Below are 16,531 nucleotides of genomic sequence, written 5' to 3' on the forward strand. Positions count from 1 at the left end.
AGATATGGTCCCTCTAAATAGGGGTTCTGGGGACGCCGAGACGTTGGAACGACCTGATGAAGTGGAAGGGACATGACAAGCGTCACCCCACAGTGGGCAAAACCGGATCCGAAGAGACGAACCCCGATGATGAAGTCATCGGACGATTAGGGTGGCTTGTCGCTTTTCCCCTCCCTCCTTCCCTCTCGGAGTCGTCTCCAGTACCCCTTGGTCCAATCACAGGTGGGGCCTTCCCAACGTCCCCTCCCCCCCCCACGGGCTGTTTCGGGCTAGGAAAAATTGCGTGTTTCTACTTGGTGGCCCCAAGGGCAGCTTGCATGAATTTTCATTTCCAGCATTTTGCTGCGGTATCCCGGCGGCTTGACAACCTCCTGACCGTCGGCGGACATGGGCCGACATATCCGGGACACCTGGATACCCTTGTCTCCAACTGATTTCCCGATTTACATACCGTCAGACATGGGACAATCCGGACGATTGACCGCAATCCTCAAACCCCCCAAAACGTCACGCCGGGCCAAGAATTTTGCATTTTGACAAAAACCAAGGAAGAAGTAAGAACGAAGAAGGATCAACGGTATATTCAGCGGCGCAACGGCCACAACGGCTGCCCCATCGCACGCCCCAACAGCGTCACATCCCGTTCCACCCTCGTCATATCCCCCAGCTTTTCTTCGGGAGGATCTTTGTCTCAGCCACACCCCCACGCCTATCCATTCGCACCTTTGACGTATCGACTTTCCATCCCCAGCTGCATCTTACGGTGCAGCATGATGGGAACCCACTTTTGGGGTCGTCGATGTGAGCCAGTCGCGCCCTCCGATTCCGTTTCCGTTGCCGACTCTGTTCCGGTCTCCCCCTCCGTTTCACTTGCTCCCTTCTTCCCCCCTCCTTCTTTTTTCCCGCCCCGGCCCTTGCTGAAGCACCCATCGCGGTCTAGCCCGACCGCCCATTTCTTCCCTTCCACTTGAACGGCCACAAATCGCCACGACTCGCCCTCTAGCGTCAACCACTGCTCGTCGTCTGTCCAGTACCATGAACCTACCGTGTGCCCGCCCAATGTGTCTTGCCGCCCTCCATGGCGCACCATGTTGGTGTCTTTGTCCACGAACAGCCAGTTCAGCATTGGCGGGTCGTCGGCAATGGTGCTCACTAGACCCAAGGGCTTCTCCTCGGATGGGTAAGGGAAATAGTACCCCGTAAACTTGTGACCGGGCATGGGGAACGATGGGTGGTCAATCCATAACTGCCATGGCTGTTAGCTTTCGTCCCGTTTCTTCAGTGGGCGCCCGTTCGAGAAGATGATCGTAACTTACCTTCCCGTCTTTCAATATGCACCAGCATTCAACCGACCCTCGACCATCCAACGAAACGGTTGCCGTTAGGTGAAACTTGGCCTTCTCTTTTGCGGAAGCGTTGGCCTTCTTCTGCGCACTCAGGGCCTCGCATACCCCAATAGTCGTCGGGATACCCGCGATCACTAACAAGCCGATCGGCATCGTAGGGCTTTTCTCCCTGGGGGCTGGGCGTGTCTCGAAATCGTGGGGAATGGGGGATGGTAGACTCCGGAAGATGTCTTCCAGTCTCCGCAACCTTTCAGTCTTGTCCTTCCACAGCGGGTCGTGTATTGATCAGTGGGCTGCACATCGGCTTGTTGGTCGGGGCAGGTTGGTTGGGGCTGGATTCTTCTTGCAGCTGCGTTTTGGTGCTCCTAGCATGACACGATCACTTTAAACATATACATCAACACTTCAGTCAGCCACGATGCCCTGGTCGGCCGTTCCTGTGCCGGTTTCTCATCAGTTTCCCATGCCCCCGCTCAAGGGAAACGGTCAAGTTACCCTTTTCGGCTGAGGAAGGAGAAAAAAGGGTCTCGATCCCACCCCCTGTAAAGCTTGTTTTCGCTCCTTGTTCCCTGATTCGCTAGCTCGGCCGGGATTCCATGCAGACAGACGTCATGACCAAGGCCGTTGTGGCTTTGCTCGCTTTGACGATTCAAACCACTCACCTTCTCTCTCCGTTTTCCACGAGGAGAAATAGAAAACGGCGTGTGGCTTGCAGAAGCTTCGTTCGGCCCCCCCTTTCCGGCCTGCTTTTTGTCCACCCCTACACCCTCGGGTTCCGTCCCTTGCCCCATGTCCATGCTTCCATGTCGTCACCAAGTGTGGACAGGATGGGCCAGCTGGGAAGCTGCTCATCCGAAAAATCATGTTTTTTTCGGGTTATGATGCACAGGGTCTCCGAACCCCTGCTTGGTCCCGAGAACCCCCTCGGTGGTGTCGAATGTCTTTTAAACGTAGTGTAGCCTCCACTGGCTTGTCCCAGTGTCCCGGATATTCTCAAGTCGTCCAAACTTTGCAGGGAGACACCAACCAACATACAGGCCGACCAACCAAAGTAATACCATAACCTTCACATCGCAACCATGTCGTCGGTAAGAATGCTCTATCATCGGAACTCACAAGCCACTGAGCGTAACGGCGTAGCGTCTAACAACAAGGTAGCCTCAGAAAGAAAATGAGAACATCCCCAAGCAGGATGAAGCGGAGCAGAAGCCTGAGCAGCAACCACAAGAGACCACTCCCGAAAATGAGGGCGGTGAGGAAGCCGAGGCTAGCACCGCAGATATCCCTAAGGATAACAAGGACGAGAAGCGTAAGCAGCAGCAACAGCCGGAGCAAGATGAGGAAGGGGAAGACAACTACGAGGAGGAGGACCCCGAAGTCGAAGACCAGCAAGTACTAGACGAAGATTACGAGTCGGGTGAGGAGGAAGAAGAGCCACAACAAGAAGAAGAAGAGGAAGAAGAGGACGATGACCCCAGCCCCGTTCTGTCTCAGCCCGCGACCCCCCAAGAGGACGAGAAGCCACAGCCAAAGTGGGCGGGGAAGCAAAAGAAGCAAAATGCCCAGAACCAACAGCTCGACCGCCGCCGCCGCCGCAACCGTCGCCACCGCTACACCAGCGACTCGGAAGAGGACGAGGACTACGACGACGAGATCGCCTACCAGCGCCAGCAGCGCGAGCAGCAGCAGTTGCAGATGCAGCAGCAACAACAGCAACAGCAGCAGGTGCAACAACAGGGCGGCGGTGATGGAGGCGGCAAGAACCCCCTTAAGCTGCGCCTGGATCTCAACTTGGAGATTGAGATTGAGCTCAAGGCACATATCCATGGTGACTTGACGTTGGCTTTGCTGTACGTACTTTTCTTTTACTCTAACCTTCAGAGCTCTCTTCACCATCCCCCACAGACACCCAACACCTTCACATATGTCCACTGCCCCATGATCACCGCCTTTCTCGTCTTGCCAGCGCAAGCGTAACCAAACAAGGCAAATCCCTTCTTCTTCCCTACCGAGTGTGGAGGAGAAGAGTTTCCTCAACACGGGCTTATATTCACCAACGTCAGACAGTAACTAGAAGCACTCGCTCCATCATCACATTACATACACAGAAACAAAAAGAGGGATTCGAGGATCGAGATAGGCTAACCATGGCGTTCATCGGCTTCTTTTTTGCTGCTTTACAGCGACGGCATGTAAATGATTCGTTTTTCTTCCACCAAATTTGTCAACACAGTTGGATAACAGGGGTCACCCAGATGATGTTGGGGTTGTGCGAGACCTCTGTTGGGGCCGGGAGGGTGGTTGTGTCGGTTTGAGCATGATAATAATGGGAAAAGCTAGGGTGGGAGGGGAGTCATAGAGATCTTGGACGGAAATAAGGAGGACGGGGGTGTCACCATTTTATTTGTTCCTTGGTCCCTTCCGACGGCGATGGAAAGTTATGATGTGTCGACTTAATTAGGTCGGAGTCTACATTTTGTTTTTGGATACTTAAGAGTGTTAATATTAAGAGAATATTCACGTTGCTTGTTGTTTGGTGGCCTGCGTGATTCGAGTGGGCTGAATCTCAGAGGTTTCTCTGCTTTACCCCTGACTCTTCAATGAGTCAGCTCGCAGTGGCGTGAGGTCCGATTCGCGACTCATGAGATAACTAGTAATAGTATGTTTAGTCCACATACCAACTAACGTTAATTATGACCTCGAATGCGAAGATGTGGTGGATATCGCTTCGGCTGTGTTGTCACTGTTTAGTGGCAGAACCATCCCTTTTGGGAGTGTTTGGGTGTCGCAAGAATTTATAAGTCAGTACCACCGCGCCTCATGGTTTTCCCTTTTTGATACTCTGCACGCCCTGTCATAGGATGACAGCTGCCCTGGCCGTGATCTTCAGATCGACTCCGCATTCCGGGGCGAGCCCCGCCAAATTTCGGCAAAGTGGACCCACCCGGGGTCCGGCAATCGGAGCGTTGCCGGCGTGCTCCAAGTGATTGTCGCGACGGCCGGGGACGGCGGCAGTCAAGCAGACACTTCATTCTCGATGCCGCTGTACCAAACGGCTTGACTCTCCTTCGGGGGCTCCATCACCTCTCCTTCAACCGGGGCCTTTGGGGTTCAAGGTAGGGTTGCAATGTGCGTCTTCTGACATTGCAGCATGCTTTGCCCCGGCGGGTAATTCGAAACCTGCAAGTCGGCAACAGCGTATCCATGCAATGCATCTGCTTACTGCAGAAATGTGTGTCTTTTGATCGATGCTGGTGATCGGTCAATATTCGGGTCGTTGCGCGGGAGTGCAGGAGTGCAGGAGTGTCCCTTCCACCCAAGGACTGCCACACAAATGGGTCGAGCTGCCCCCGACATTCACAAACCGGTTAGTATCTCAACAACCGTCCGCTTGCCACTTGTTGAAAAAAAATCGGCCCCTCATCATTGGTCTCGGGCGTTGCAGCCCCGCAACACCGCCCGATATCCTCGGGCCACCAAGGTTCACCGGCCCGGTGTGATAGGTTAGACAATGTGGATGTTTGTCGTCGTCGAACGTTGTCACCATGTGAGACGACCAATTGATGGAAAGTGAATGTCAAGACTCTCAGTAAGCTATGCAGAGTCTGCCTGACAGCGCATATGGCGAAATGGACCTCAAAGTTTGCTCCCATGGTTGAGCTTTCCCTGAGAAATTGCCCGACCATGGCAAAAGGCGAAAAGTGAAGGCACACAAAAAGGTCCAGAAGCCGTGGGTTGACCGAAAAGCAGCCAATGGATCGCTCCCTCGCCTTCCGACATCGCCACCAAAGATCACCATGCAGCCCGTGCACACCCGGGCGCCGTTCGTTACCCCACAATCAAAAGCCAAAAATTTGAGACCACGCTGGGGTCGCTGTCGACTCACAGCCAGAGCGGGTTCCGTCCGAGGTCGAAGGGTTCTTTTCCACCCTCCGCATCACGACTTTTGGCTTGCTAGACCTTAGCCATTGACTCTTTCACCCTCTCGCATGAAGGACTTTTTGCCTTTTGGCGCGCAACCCTCCACGGTAGCAGCTTGATCTGTTACTCGTTTTGCTTCAATTTTTTCTCCTGATCTCCGTATACATCTTGTCTTCTATCCTCCCCACTCTTCCAAACCTCCACAATGCTGCGCCAGACCTCGCGCGCCCTCAAGGGCATCGCCGAAGCTCGGCCACAACATGCCCTCACCATGGCCCAAAGGGCCACCGCCTTAGCAACACGGCGCAACACCCCAACAAATATCAGGAATCAGTCTACCAATGCTGCCGCAAAACCATCCGCGACGTATGTTAGCGTGGACTTTCCTATGTTCTGAATTTTGAGGTGACTCACTGCTGTGTCCGTTTACTTTTTCACTAACAAGCTGTTGCATGTTCGACAGCGAGGCGAGGCCGAAACCCAGCCCGTCGTTCAACGCCGCCACCAGAGACCAGAGCCATGTGCAACCCCTCGTCAACCCAAAAAAGAGCGATATGGATGAGTCGTACGTGGGACAAGTTAGCCACCAACGCCCTGGAGCATGTGACTAACACGGGACGTGGGGAATAGGTTCATTGGGAAAACTGGCGGCGAAATCTTCCACGAAATGATGCTCCGCCATAACGTGAAGCATATTTGTACGTGCCCCTCTGCTGCTGCCCTGGGAAATTGTCCTTCCTGACTGACGAAATACATCGCTTGCAGTCGGATACCCTGGTGGCGCCATTCTCCCCGTCTTCGATGCGATCTACAACTCTCCCCACTTCGACTTCATTCTTCCAAGGCACGAGCAAGGCGCCGGCCACATGGCTGAGGGCTATGCGCGCGCCTCAGGGAAACCCGGTGTCGTGCTGGTGACCTCTGGCCCTGGTGCCACCAATGTTGTCACCCCCATGGCCGACGCCCTTGCCGACGGCACCCCAATGGTTGTGTTCACTGGCCAGGTCGTAACCTCTGCCATTGGCAGCGATGCATTTCAGGAAGCCGACGTTATCGGCATCTCGCGTGCTTGCACAAAGTGGAACGTTATGGTCAAGAGCGTCGGCGAACTTCCCCGGAGAATCAACGAGGCCTTCGAGATCGCTACCAGCGGTCGCCCCGGCCCCGTTTTGGTCGATCTGCCCAAGGATATCACTGCCGGTGTCTTGAGGAGGGCCATCCCTACGGAGTCTGCTCTCCCGACCGTCCCCAGCGCCGCGTCTCGCGCCGCCCTCGAGCTCACCCAGAAGCAGCTGAACCTTTCGATCCGCCGCGTCGCCGATCTTATCAACAAGGCGAAGAAGCCCGTCATCTACGCTGGGCACGGCGTTATCTGCTCTAAGAATGGGCCAGAGCTGCTCAAGGCCCTGGCCGAGAAGGCCTCGCTTCCCGTGACGACTACCCTCCACGGCCTGGGCTCCTTTGACGAGTTAGACGAGAAGTCGCTGCACATGCTTGGCATGCACGGTTCCGCGTACGCCAACATGAGCATGCAAGAGGCCGACCTGATCATTGCTCTCGGCGCTCGCTTCGATGACCGTGTGACTCTAAGCATTGCCAAATTCGCGCCGGCCGCCAAAGCCGCGGCTAAGGAGGGCCGTGGTGGTATCGTCCACTTTGATATCCTGCCCAAGAACATCAACAAGGTTGTGCAAGCCACCGAGGCCGTTGAGGGTGATATCAGCGCCAACCTGGAACTTCTCCTGCCCCACGTCCAGGCTAAGACCATGGACGACAGGCAGGCGTGGTTTGGCCAGATCAAGGAGTGGAAGGCGAAGTGGCCCCTCTCTGACTATGAGCGCGCCGAGCGTTCTGGTCTGATCAAGCCCCAGACTTTGATCGAGGAGCTCAGCAACCTCACTGCCGAGCGGAAGCACGACACGTACATCTCCACCGGTGTCGGGCAGCACCAGATGTGGGTTGCGCAGCACTTCCGCTGGCGCCACCCCCGCTCCATGATCACCTCGGGCGGTCTCGGCACCATGGGGTACGGTCTTCCCGCGGCTATTGGCGCCAAGGTCGCGAAGCCGGATTCTCTCGTTATTGACATTGATGGCGATGCCTCGTTTGCCATGACCTTGACTGAGCTGGCCACGGCTGCGCAGTTCAACATCGGCGTTAAGATTATCGTCCTGAATAACGAGGAGCAGGGCATGGTTACGCAGTGGCAGAACCTCTTCTACGAGGATCGGTATTCGCACACTCACCAGAAGAACCCCGATTTCATGAAGCTGGCGGACGCGATGGGCGTGAAGCACCGGCGTCTGGTAAAGCCCGATGAGACTGTTGAAGCTCTCAAGTGGCTGATTGACTCGGATGGGCCTGCCCTGCTTGAGGTCGTGACGGATAAGAAGGTGCCCGTTCTGCCCATGGTCCCTGCTGGATCAGGTCTGCACGAGTTCATCACCTGGGATAGTGGTAAGTTTTTGAGATAAAATCCTTCCATTTTTCGAGCAGATAGACTAACTAGAACCACAGCCAAGGATAAGGAGAGGAGAGACCGGATGCGTGAGCGCACAGGCGGTGTGCATAGCTAAAGGCTGTCTTCTTCCAACACCTCGGGAGAATTACACTTTGACTTTCGGCTATCATGTCTCTCCCATTAATCTTGACAGCCAACTATTCTTATGAGTTCCTTATTTTACTTATTTTTGGACGGGTCGGATCGGAAAAGCACTGTCTGGTCATATCACTCTGGCGTGTTGAGTCAGGATTTCGAAATGCATCTCGGGTTAGCCAAGAAAAGAAAAACTGGTGGAAGATGGTCATCAGGTTGCAGGATCTGTAGATTTTGCTGTGGGGTCGGATTTTTGACGATGCGTTGTGTCTTGCGTTCGTGGGCGAGTCTTGGTTTGAAGGGTGCCTCGCCGTTGATGGTATGTATGGTATGGCGTGGCTGTATATATGTTTCCGACAAATGGATACCACGTGAATTTGCTGAACCACACTGCCGAGTTCTTGGTTCCGAACGGTGGGTGGTTGAATGTGCTCATATACGATCAACCGTACCTGGGGATATTTTGGCCGGAATAGGTAATTAAGGCCAGGTAGTATTGTTGTAACAGTTATCATTGTCGTCCTTAATGAGACGACCCTAGTCTGTCTATCGCGCATCATATGCCTGGTAAACTTCACAACGTCTACATGGCCACAATCACGGGTGCTCCAGTCCTGGTACCTTGCAGTATGCTTTGCTTCAAGCATGTCTACTGTGCATGATGGGCCACTTACACTCTGCATGTCAGGACCAGCCAGTCATTATGTTGCTGTCTTCCCGGCATACATCAATCTGAGGCTTCGGCTTGACTTGCTGGTATTTAGATAACGGAGCTTCTACTCTGGTGATAACGATACCGGAAAACGTGGCAAAAAAGATAGAAAAAATAGCCAGGGCGCTCTTGACTCGGCCCGTCCCGCAGGCTGTAACCTGGCATCGGTTGAGAACCAATGCCAGTTATCCGGGGTGTGGGGGCTTCGCTCGTACAGCGTTGCGTTCGTCAGACTTCAGCTGGTGCGGTGCTTGAGATGTTCACCCGAATATACCGTGAATAGACACAGGAATATAACATGCAGGAAAAAAAAGCATCGCGAAATCGGTCCGGTACTCTTGAACTCACGCCATGTTCACTGTAACGTAACATGATGGCTTAGATGCCGAATATGCCGTCAATAGAAAGAATTTCCAGCTGCGTAATTACTCCCGTGCCATCCCTTTCTGGTGATGTTGGTGCGACGGATGCGGGGCTCCTTAATCTATGTACATCATTGCCCCTCCAACCCCACGTTTAAACACCCACAGCACATCACACACACCACACGCGACATCATCCGACCAAACTCCTCCTCAAATTTGCAGCGTCCGAGCCCGCCCTCTCTTTTCCCATTTACGTCCTCCACCACCGTCAGCTTTTCCCTTGTAATCCTCTTGCTCTCTCCATCACAAAAAAATCACGCCGGCCAAAATTTACCGTTCGGCGACAAAAAAATGGCCGGCCCTGTCCCCATCGCCCATGCGCTAGGTGAGATCTACACCTCCGACGCGCTGCCCTCACAAACCGAGCGATGGAGCAGCCTTCTCACCAAGTTTGAGTCGGCCTATGGCCTGCCCGCGCAGTTTGTCGCGCGCTCGCCCGGCCGCGTGAACATCATCGGCGAACACATCGACTACTCGCTGTACCCGGTGCTGCCCATGGCCATCACTGCTGATGCCCTGCTCGCGGTGTCTACCAGTCCCGTTACTCCCGGGGATGCCGCCACGACGTACAAGATCAAGATTGCCAACGTGCAGGATAAGAAGTTTCCGGCTCATGAGTTTGACATCCCGTTTGATGCGGTTGATATCGATGCTACGGTGCATGAATGGACCAATTATTTCAAGTCCGGGCTGAGGGGCGCGCTGGAGCTGTTGCGGAAAAAGCAGGCGGATGGGTTCAGACCGCAGAATATGAATATTCTGGTGGATGGTACCGTCCCGACTGGTGGTGGACTGAGCTCGAGTGCGGCTTTTGTTACGGCTAGCGCCCTGGCTGTCATGGCGGCCAACGGGGAGGAGACTGTTGACAAGACGGAGCTGACGGAGCTGGCTATTGTTAGCGAGCGCGCGGTTGGTGTTAACTCAGGAGGGTGAGTATTTTGATTGTTTCCTTTTCCTCGGGTTTGAATATGAGGGGGGATGCCGCTGACCTGCCTCAAGAATGGACCAATCCGCCTCCGTCTTCTCCGAGCGTGGTTCGGCCCTCTACGTCGCCTTCGCACCTTCACTCAGGACCCGCCCGGTGCAGTTCCCCAAGACCAACCCCGAGCTGACCTTCCTCATCGCCCAATCCTTCATCACCTCCGACAAGGTCGTCACGGGCCCAATCCACTTCAACCTGCGTGTCGTCGAGTGTACCCTTGCGGCTGCCTACCTCAACGCGGCCCTCAACCCCCCTGGCACGCAACTACCCACCGACGGCGGGCCCCTTGGAATCTCCCTACACGGCTTCCACGAGACCTACTTTGCCCTACAAGAACATGCCACCGGTGGGGCCCGGAAGTCTGACCAGGAACAGCTCCAAGAACTCGTCACGCTCACCAAAGAAACCCTCTCCAAGACCGAAGGCTACACCCGAGAGGAGATCGCCTCCGTCCTCGGCCTGACCACTGACGAGCTCAACGCCAAATTCCTCTCCAGTTTCCCCGTGCGTGGCGAGCGCTTCAAGCTGCGCCACCGGGCCCTCCACGTCTTCAGCGAGTCCCTGCGCATGTTACAGTTCCTCCACCTCCTCGAGACCGGCCCGTCTTCATCCGGCGGGGATAACACAGAAGAATACAACCAATCACTCGGCAAGCTCCTCGACGAGACACAAACCTCCTGCCGAGATGTCTACGAGTGTTCCTGCCCGGAAATCGACCAGCTCTGCGAGATTGCGCGGCGGAATGGGAGCTACGGCTCACGGCTGACGGGTGCCGGATGGGGTGGGTGCAGCGTGCACTTGGTCCCTGCGGATCGGGTGGATGCGGTGCGTGAGGCGTGGGAAAGAGAGTATTATGCGAAACTCCCCGGGGGGTTGACACAGGAGCAGAAGGAAGGTGCCGTGGTGGTGAGTCGGCCGGGGAGTGGGAGTGCGTTGTTTTTGGTGAAGGGGGGGAAGTTGGAGTAAGGTATTGATGTGTGTGTGTGGTGTTTACAAAGGGGGGGTAGTATGCGGGTAACCCCTTTTCTTCTCTCTTTGAGGACTAAGGCAAGGTCTGCCGTCGCTGCACTTGGCCTTTGTTCCTAGATCTGCAAGTAAGGACGGCTGAAAAAGGTATTTTTCGGCCAGCGAGCGTCACGCAAGCCTTATTCTTCAGCTTGCTGCTCCGAAATTTGATGGTCATATATTCTACATAACGGGCTACTCAGCGGACAGGACGGGACATGATGGTTACCGTCATCCAGATCGAAAGCTCCTCTGCCAACTAGTGTACTTTGAGCAAGTTAGCTTAACAACCCTAACAACCATCCTCTTACCCCGCGAATCCCATACCCGAGCAGCCGGCACCGGCAGTCCAATTGTCCTCCGCGATCAATCAGCAAACCTCTCCAACGATACCCCAACAACCTACTCAGTTGATCCATCCGCTTCAACCCCAATAATGACACTCCACCGACGTCATCACTCTCCAACCCCGCCCTCGACATCCTCTCGTATGCCCCCATTCGTCCCTACTTGCGATCCCATCTCTCGATCCCAACTTTGGCATTTCAGCTCGTCAGATGACTTTAGTTTGGGAGAGCTGGGTGGCTGCGATGACGCATATATAACGTGGCCTCCCCGCTCGTTGTCGTGTCATGGATTGCTCCCCCTTTTTTTCCTTGCCTCCCCGTGGTTCATTTCCTACAGTTTTGGTGTGGAAAGGTTTCCTTTTTGTTTTATCTCTTCTTTCTCTACCGAGCAACAATGCTTTCTCAGGTTCCTTTCCAAAACATAAAATAATAACACAACGACATCTCAATTCCTCTCTACCTTACCTTTACACCCCTAATAATCATCCATCAAAAAAAAATCATCCTTCTATCAAACCACCCCTTCATCATCATGAGCGACTGCGGGTGTTCCTCCACCGGGACCTGCAACTGTCCCCCAGGCCAATGCTCTTGCCCGAGCTGCCCGGTAAGCAAGCCCAACAATAATTCTGTCGTCTTCCTATCCGGCTGCATCTCCTCCTTTCCCACGGTGGTGATGTAGTCGCGTCCATGAGCAGAACGTACTAATGGCAGCTTGTCTGGGCGGTCCAGAAACCGAGCAAGTAAACCAACAGCAAATAATGCCTGCCAAACAAATGGCCATTTACTTTGCTCGCGTTCAACTTCTCCTCCTCCCTACCTAACGGACGGGTTGAACGTTCCGTGTCGGGTGAGGGCTTCAATCAGAATCAGACAAAGTATTCACGGGACAGGTTAAACGCAGGACACGCAGACGTCATGCCATCGAAGGCAAACAACCTAACATGGTGTTGGGGTCTTGTATTATCAATCTTCGCCCTTTTACTCTTCACGATGTGTTTGACTATGTGGAGTTGATGTTTTGGGTCGGAGTATCATGATTGGGAAAAAACTTCGAAAAATAGGACGCTCTTTGGCCGGGGAGTTTGATGACATGATTGTACTAATTACTCCTGTATAATCTGTATAATATTGTTTTGTTTTGTTCACTGTTCAGTAACAACGATGGGACATGAATTGGAAAATAGGCAAAACCAAAAAAAATAGTGTCGTTGGATAGGAGTGTATGAATACACAAGGCATGTACGATGAACATACCTGTAGTTTGAGATTTGCTTGTGACATGATTCCCGCCTTTCAGTTTGCAGCCCGCATTGTCTGTCTTGCGCTGGTGAGTGGATTGTCCATTGCCATGTCTATCCAGGAATACATATCGCTACCAGGCCCAACGAACGGAATAAAAACCCTTGGGGCTTCTCTATACATTTCACATACATTATTATCCTTATCAAAACATAACCACCACACACAACCTGAGTCCCGTTACCCAGACCTCGGCACACGTTTCTCCACGTTCTTGATCTTCCTCTTGCTCTTCACCTGCACCTGCCTGTACTTTGTATACAGCCTCAGCGCATCGCGCAGTACGATGAACAGACACCCACCCACTAAACTACGGCCCCAGCGATGGTGCAGCAGACCGACGGGTCGACCCGACCAGAGCCTGGGCATGGCGGTCCAGCGTCTGGGTAGCGCAGCGCGCAGCAGCTCGCCCATGCCGTAGGAGATGGTGGGCAGGAGGAGGGAGGTGACGACATGGTTGATGATGGCGGTGAAGTAGGATGTTCCGTCGTTGTTGTTGTTACGGTCTTCGTTGCGGCGGCGGTTGTTGTTGCGGGCGTCGTTTTGGGGTTGTTGGTTTTGTTGATTTTGTTGGGCTGGCTGGGCAGGGGCCGCTGCGGCTGGTTGTTGTTGCTGTTGTATTGGTTCAGCCCCTGGCTGGGGCTGGTCATCGTGTTGTGCTGCGTCCTCCGGGAGGATCTCGACTCCGTCGCCCCCTACTTCTTGACCCACCGCCTCTAATGCTTCTTCCCCTAGCAGCAGCTCGTCGTCGCTATCGTCGTCGTCGTCACCTCCGCCCCCTATATTAATCTCGAACCGTCCCTCAATTATCCTCCCGTCCCCGTCAGCCCCGTCTTCGTCGCCGCCATCGGTAAATATCCCGAGTAGGGCACGGCTAACGGTAGCGAAAGCTCCCCATACCCCTTCACCGTCTTCGTCATCCCGTGCACCCGCTGCTGGCTGCGGGGCTGCGATGGCAGGTGCCTCGGCTTGTGCGGGCTCCTCGACTGGGGGTAATCCGCGAAGAGCGCGGTTGAGGCGTTTTTCTAGTGGCCCAAATAGATCGTAAAATATGTAGGCGTAGCTGAACTGGACGAGCGGCATCAGGGCCATCGCCCATTGTGGCGATGGTGGCCACGATGGAAGGTTATCCCGAGCGACGAGTGTCGCGCCATACTAGAACAAAGACCAACAAAGTTAGCGAACTTCTCTAGTTGTATGCATGGCCGCCTGAGCGTGTCTGTGTGTATGGTTGTCTCACTATTGCGGTAAAAGGCAGGAGCAAAAAGGAACCGCCAGTTGGAAGAAACCGCAACACCACCAAGCCTGGCCCAAGGGAGGACAGCATCGCAATCTTCAATATCGTAGATGGAAGCTGTGTTGGGCGGCCCTTGAACCCAAGCCAGATCAACACCGTCTCATGCCCAGCAAACGTGCTAGCAGCTAACTCGCCATACCAGTAGGCGCCTGCAAACCCCCCACCACCTACAAACAGCGACAAGAGATACGGCGACACCCTGCTGTATCGCTTGTGTAGGATATCTCGCAGGGCCAGGACCGGGTCAAACGGATCCTCGACGGTGATCGGCTCCTTGCAGGCCGGGCACTGGAGCCCGCCTTTGTTGGCGTTCGCACGGCGCGGCCCGCTTTCCACCTCGGCGATCCAGCGCAGCATGCACTCTTCGTGGGCTTCAAGGCTGCATGGGCACGGGTTGACCCAGGTTGCATCGGGGGTGTCGATGTCGGTTTGGAGGCAGATGAAGCAAGCGTGCTGGTCGTTGGTGGCGATAGGGGCTGGGATGATCGTATGTGCGGCTGGGGTTGCGCCGCTGGAAGATTCTGGGGCCGCCATTGCGATTTAGGGTAGGATGGGTTATCGTAGGGTTCGTAGGGTATATATTCGGGATGTAGGTTGATCGTGGGATGAGGGGAAACGAATCGGATGTTGAGGGAGGTTCACGATATCTGCATTCCGAAGGTGCAAGACGGTGGAGTTATATCGTCGCGTCACGCTTTGGGAGCTCTGAGAGGGCTGCGGTCGCGTGGATGTTAGCAACAAAGAGAGTTGATTTTGAAACAATTCACTAACCAAGGTTGCCGTCTGGTAGGTCACCAGCTTTTGCCGCCGCCCGGCCGCTGGCGGATATCGGAGAGAAGGTTGGATGGATGTTGATCAGGAACAAGGCCGACGGGTCCCTCGGCTGGCAGTTGACATCAGCAGGAAGCCCCACGCTGTGAACGGTAATCACTGACCCCGGTCCGGTATTTCTTGGCGATTGTGGTAATTTTGGCCTCCGAAACGGGAAAAGACGAGGGGATTAATACACTACACTCCTCCATGGTAATACACGTGCAAAGAAATTACCGCCAGACGGAGACCGCGGCTGCCCCACTTCCTTTGAGCCCCTCCATTTGCGCTCCCAATGGACTGGCGTGGAATCTGGCCGACACCTTCTCTTCCCGGGGATTACTTTGGTTGATTCAGGAACCAACCGTGAGCCTTTTGAGTTCAAGCCGGAAGTTTTGAAGCCTAAGAAACAAAGGTGTTTGAAGTGAAGACCTCGTCCACCATGGTACGTATGATACGGGGCCCTGAGAACCCCTCCTTCTGACCCAACGACCACTCCCAAATCACAAGCCTAAATACCAAGCCCAAATCCCAACCAAAAAAAAAAGGGGGAATCTCGAGGACTGGTTAAGAAAAAGAAAATCAACATGATGCTGACTCCTCCTCCCTCCCCCAGCCATCTCCCTCGAAACAGCGCCTCGCGCTGGCGATCTGCGACTTCCTGTCGACCTCCCTCACCGACGGCACCCTGACCGCCGAAGAGAAAGACTCGATCGACATCGCCGTCAACTGCATCAGCGAGTCCTTCGGCGTCGACCCGACCGACACCAACGCCGTGTCCCAAGCCGTCGGTTCGCAGAACCTCGCCCAGATCTACTCCGTCTACGAGCGCCTCAAGAACAATACCCCCGCGTCGTCAGCCTCCACTACCTCCCCCAAGGCAACCCCTACCCCGTCCACTCCCGCGGCCGAACCTACCGAAGACCAAAAGAAACAAGCCGAAGGTCTCAAATCCAAAGGCAACGCAGCCATGGCCCAAAAGGACTACCCCGCCGCCATCGACTTGTACACCCAAGCCCTAGCCCTGCACCCCAACAATGCCATCTTCCTCTCCAACCGCGCAGCCGCCCACTCCGCGGCGCGGGACCACGAGGCCGCGCGTGCCGACGCTGACGCCGCTGTTGCCGTCGATCCCAAGTACACCAAGGCGTGGAGCCGGCTGGGCCTGGCGCGATTTGCGCTGGGAGATGCCAAGGGTGCTATGGAGGCATACCAGAAGGGGATTGAGTATGAGGGGAATGGGGGTAGTGAGGCGATGAAGAAGGGGTTTGAGACGGCTAAGCGGAGGGTGGATGAGATTACTGCAGATGAGACGGCTGCGTCGGCTGCGGCGTCGCCGCGGGGTGGGGCTGGTTCGCCTGGCGGTGGTGGTCTGGGTGATTTGGCCGGTTTGTTTGGTGGTGGTGCTGGTGCTGGTGGAGCGGGAGGTGCTGGAGGAGGAGGTGGTGGTATGCCTGACTTTGCGTCCATCATGAACAACCCGATGTTTGCGTCGATGGCGCAGAACTTGATGAGCAACCCGGACATGATGGCCAACTTGATGAATAACCCGCGCCTGCGCGAGATGGCGGATCAGTTTGGCCGGGGCGGCGGTGGTGGTATGCCGGACTTGGGCTCGCTCATGTCGGACCCGAGTGTTGCTGAGATGTGAGTTTCTTTCCTCTCATTGACAGCATAGAAAATACTGACTAACTGACCTTGGCACAGGGCTCGGAACCTGATGGGCGGAGCTGGACGCGGTGGTCCTGGCGGTCCCGGCGCTGGGAGGTAATGAGGGTGTTGTTTCGG

General features: G+C 54.9%; 6 protein-coding genes across 6 annotated transcripts; 4 read left to right on the forward strand and 2 right to left on the reverse strand.

Annotated features, from left to right (window-relative positions):
- Positions 1–709: 709 nt before the first annotated feature.
- Positions 710–1,499, reverse strand: C8A04DRAFT_34769 (uncharacterized protein; the record flags this gene model as incomplete). Its single annotated transcript, XM_062782946.1, has 2 exons — positions 710–1,246; positions 1,317–1,499. The coding sequence occupies 2 exons, from the start codon at positions 1,497–1,499 to the stop codon at positions 710–712; spliced, it is 720 nt and encodes a 239-aa protein (XP_062639934.1).
- Positions 1,500–2,425: 926 nt separating this feature from the next.
- On the forward strand, positions 2,426–3,323 carry C8A04DRAFT_25480 (uncharacterized protein; the record flags this gene model as incomplete). The annotated part of the gene is made up of 2 exons (XM_062779574.1): positions 2,426–2,434; positions 2,505–3,323. 2 exons carry the CDS (start codon positions 2,426–2,428, stop codon positions 3,321–3,323), a joined length of 828 nt encoding a protein of 275 aa, XP_062639935.1.
- Positions 3,324–5,472: 2,149 nt separating this feature from the next.
- On the forward strand, positions 5,473–7,843 carry C8A04DRAFT_34770 (thiamine diphosphate-binding protein; the record flags this gene model as incomplete). Its single annotated transcript, XM_062782947.1, has 5 exons — positions 5,473–5,633; positions 5,731–5,832; positions 5,898–5,965; positions 6,033–7,724; positions 7,785–7,843. 5 exons carry the CDS (start codon positions 5,473–5,475, stop codon positions 7,841–7,843), a joined length of 2,082 nt encoding a protein of 693 aa, XP_062639936.1.
- Positions 7,844–9,291: 1,448 nt separating this feature from the next.
- Positions 9,292–10,948, forward strand: C8A04DRAFT_25482 (ribosomal protein S5 domain 2-type protein; the record flags this gene model as incomplete). Its single annotated transcript, XM_062779575.1, has 2 exons — positions 9,292–9,929; positions 10,000–10,948. The coding sequence occupies 2 exons, from the start codon at positions 9,292–9,294 to the stop codon at positions 10,946–10,948; spliced, it is 1,587 nt and encodes a 528-aa protein (XP_062639937.1).
- Positions 10,949–12,816: 1,868 nt separating this feature from the next.
- C8A04DRAFT_34772 (uncharacterized protein) lies at positions 12,817–14,467 on the reverse strand (the record flags this gene model as incomplete). The annotated part of the gene is made up of 2 exons (XM_062782948.1): positions 12,817–13,791; positions 13,877–14,467. The coding sequence occupies 2 exons, from the start codon at positions 14,465–14,467 to the stop codon at positions 12,817–12,819; spliced, it is 1,566 nt and encodes a 521-aa protein (XP_062639938.1).
- A 718-nt stretch (positions 14,468–15,185) lies between these two features.
- On the forward strand, positions 15,186–16,514 carry C8A04DRAFT_25484 (small glutamine-rich tetratricopeptide repeat-containing protein 2; the record flags this gene model as incomplete). Its single annotated transcript, XM_062779576.1, has 3 exons — positions 15,186–15,188; positions 15,360–16,390; positions 16,451–16,514. 3 exons carry the CDS (start codon positions 15,186–15,188, stop codon positions 16,512–16,514), a joined length of 1,098 nt encoding a protein of 365 aa, XP_062639939.1.
- Between the last annotated feature and the right edge of the window lie 17 nt (positions 16,515–16,531).

Source organism: Dichotomopilus funicola, assembly GCF_033296635.1.
Source record: "Dichotomopilus funicola strain CBS 141.50 unplaced genomic scaffold C8A04scaffold_7, whole genome shotgun sequence".
NCBI lineage: Eukaryota > Fungi > Ascomycota > Sordariomycetes > Sordariales > Chaetomiaceae > Dichotomopilus > Dichotomopilus funicola.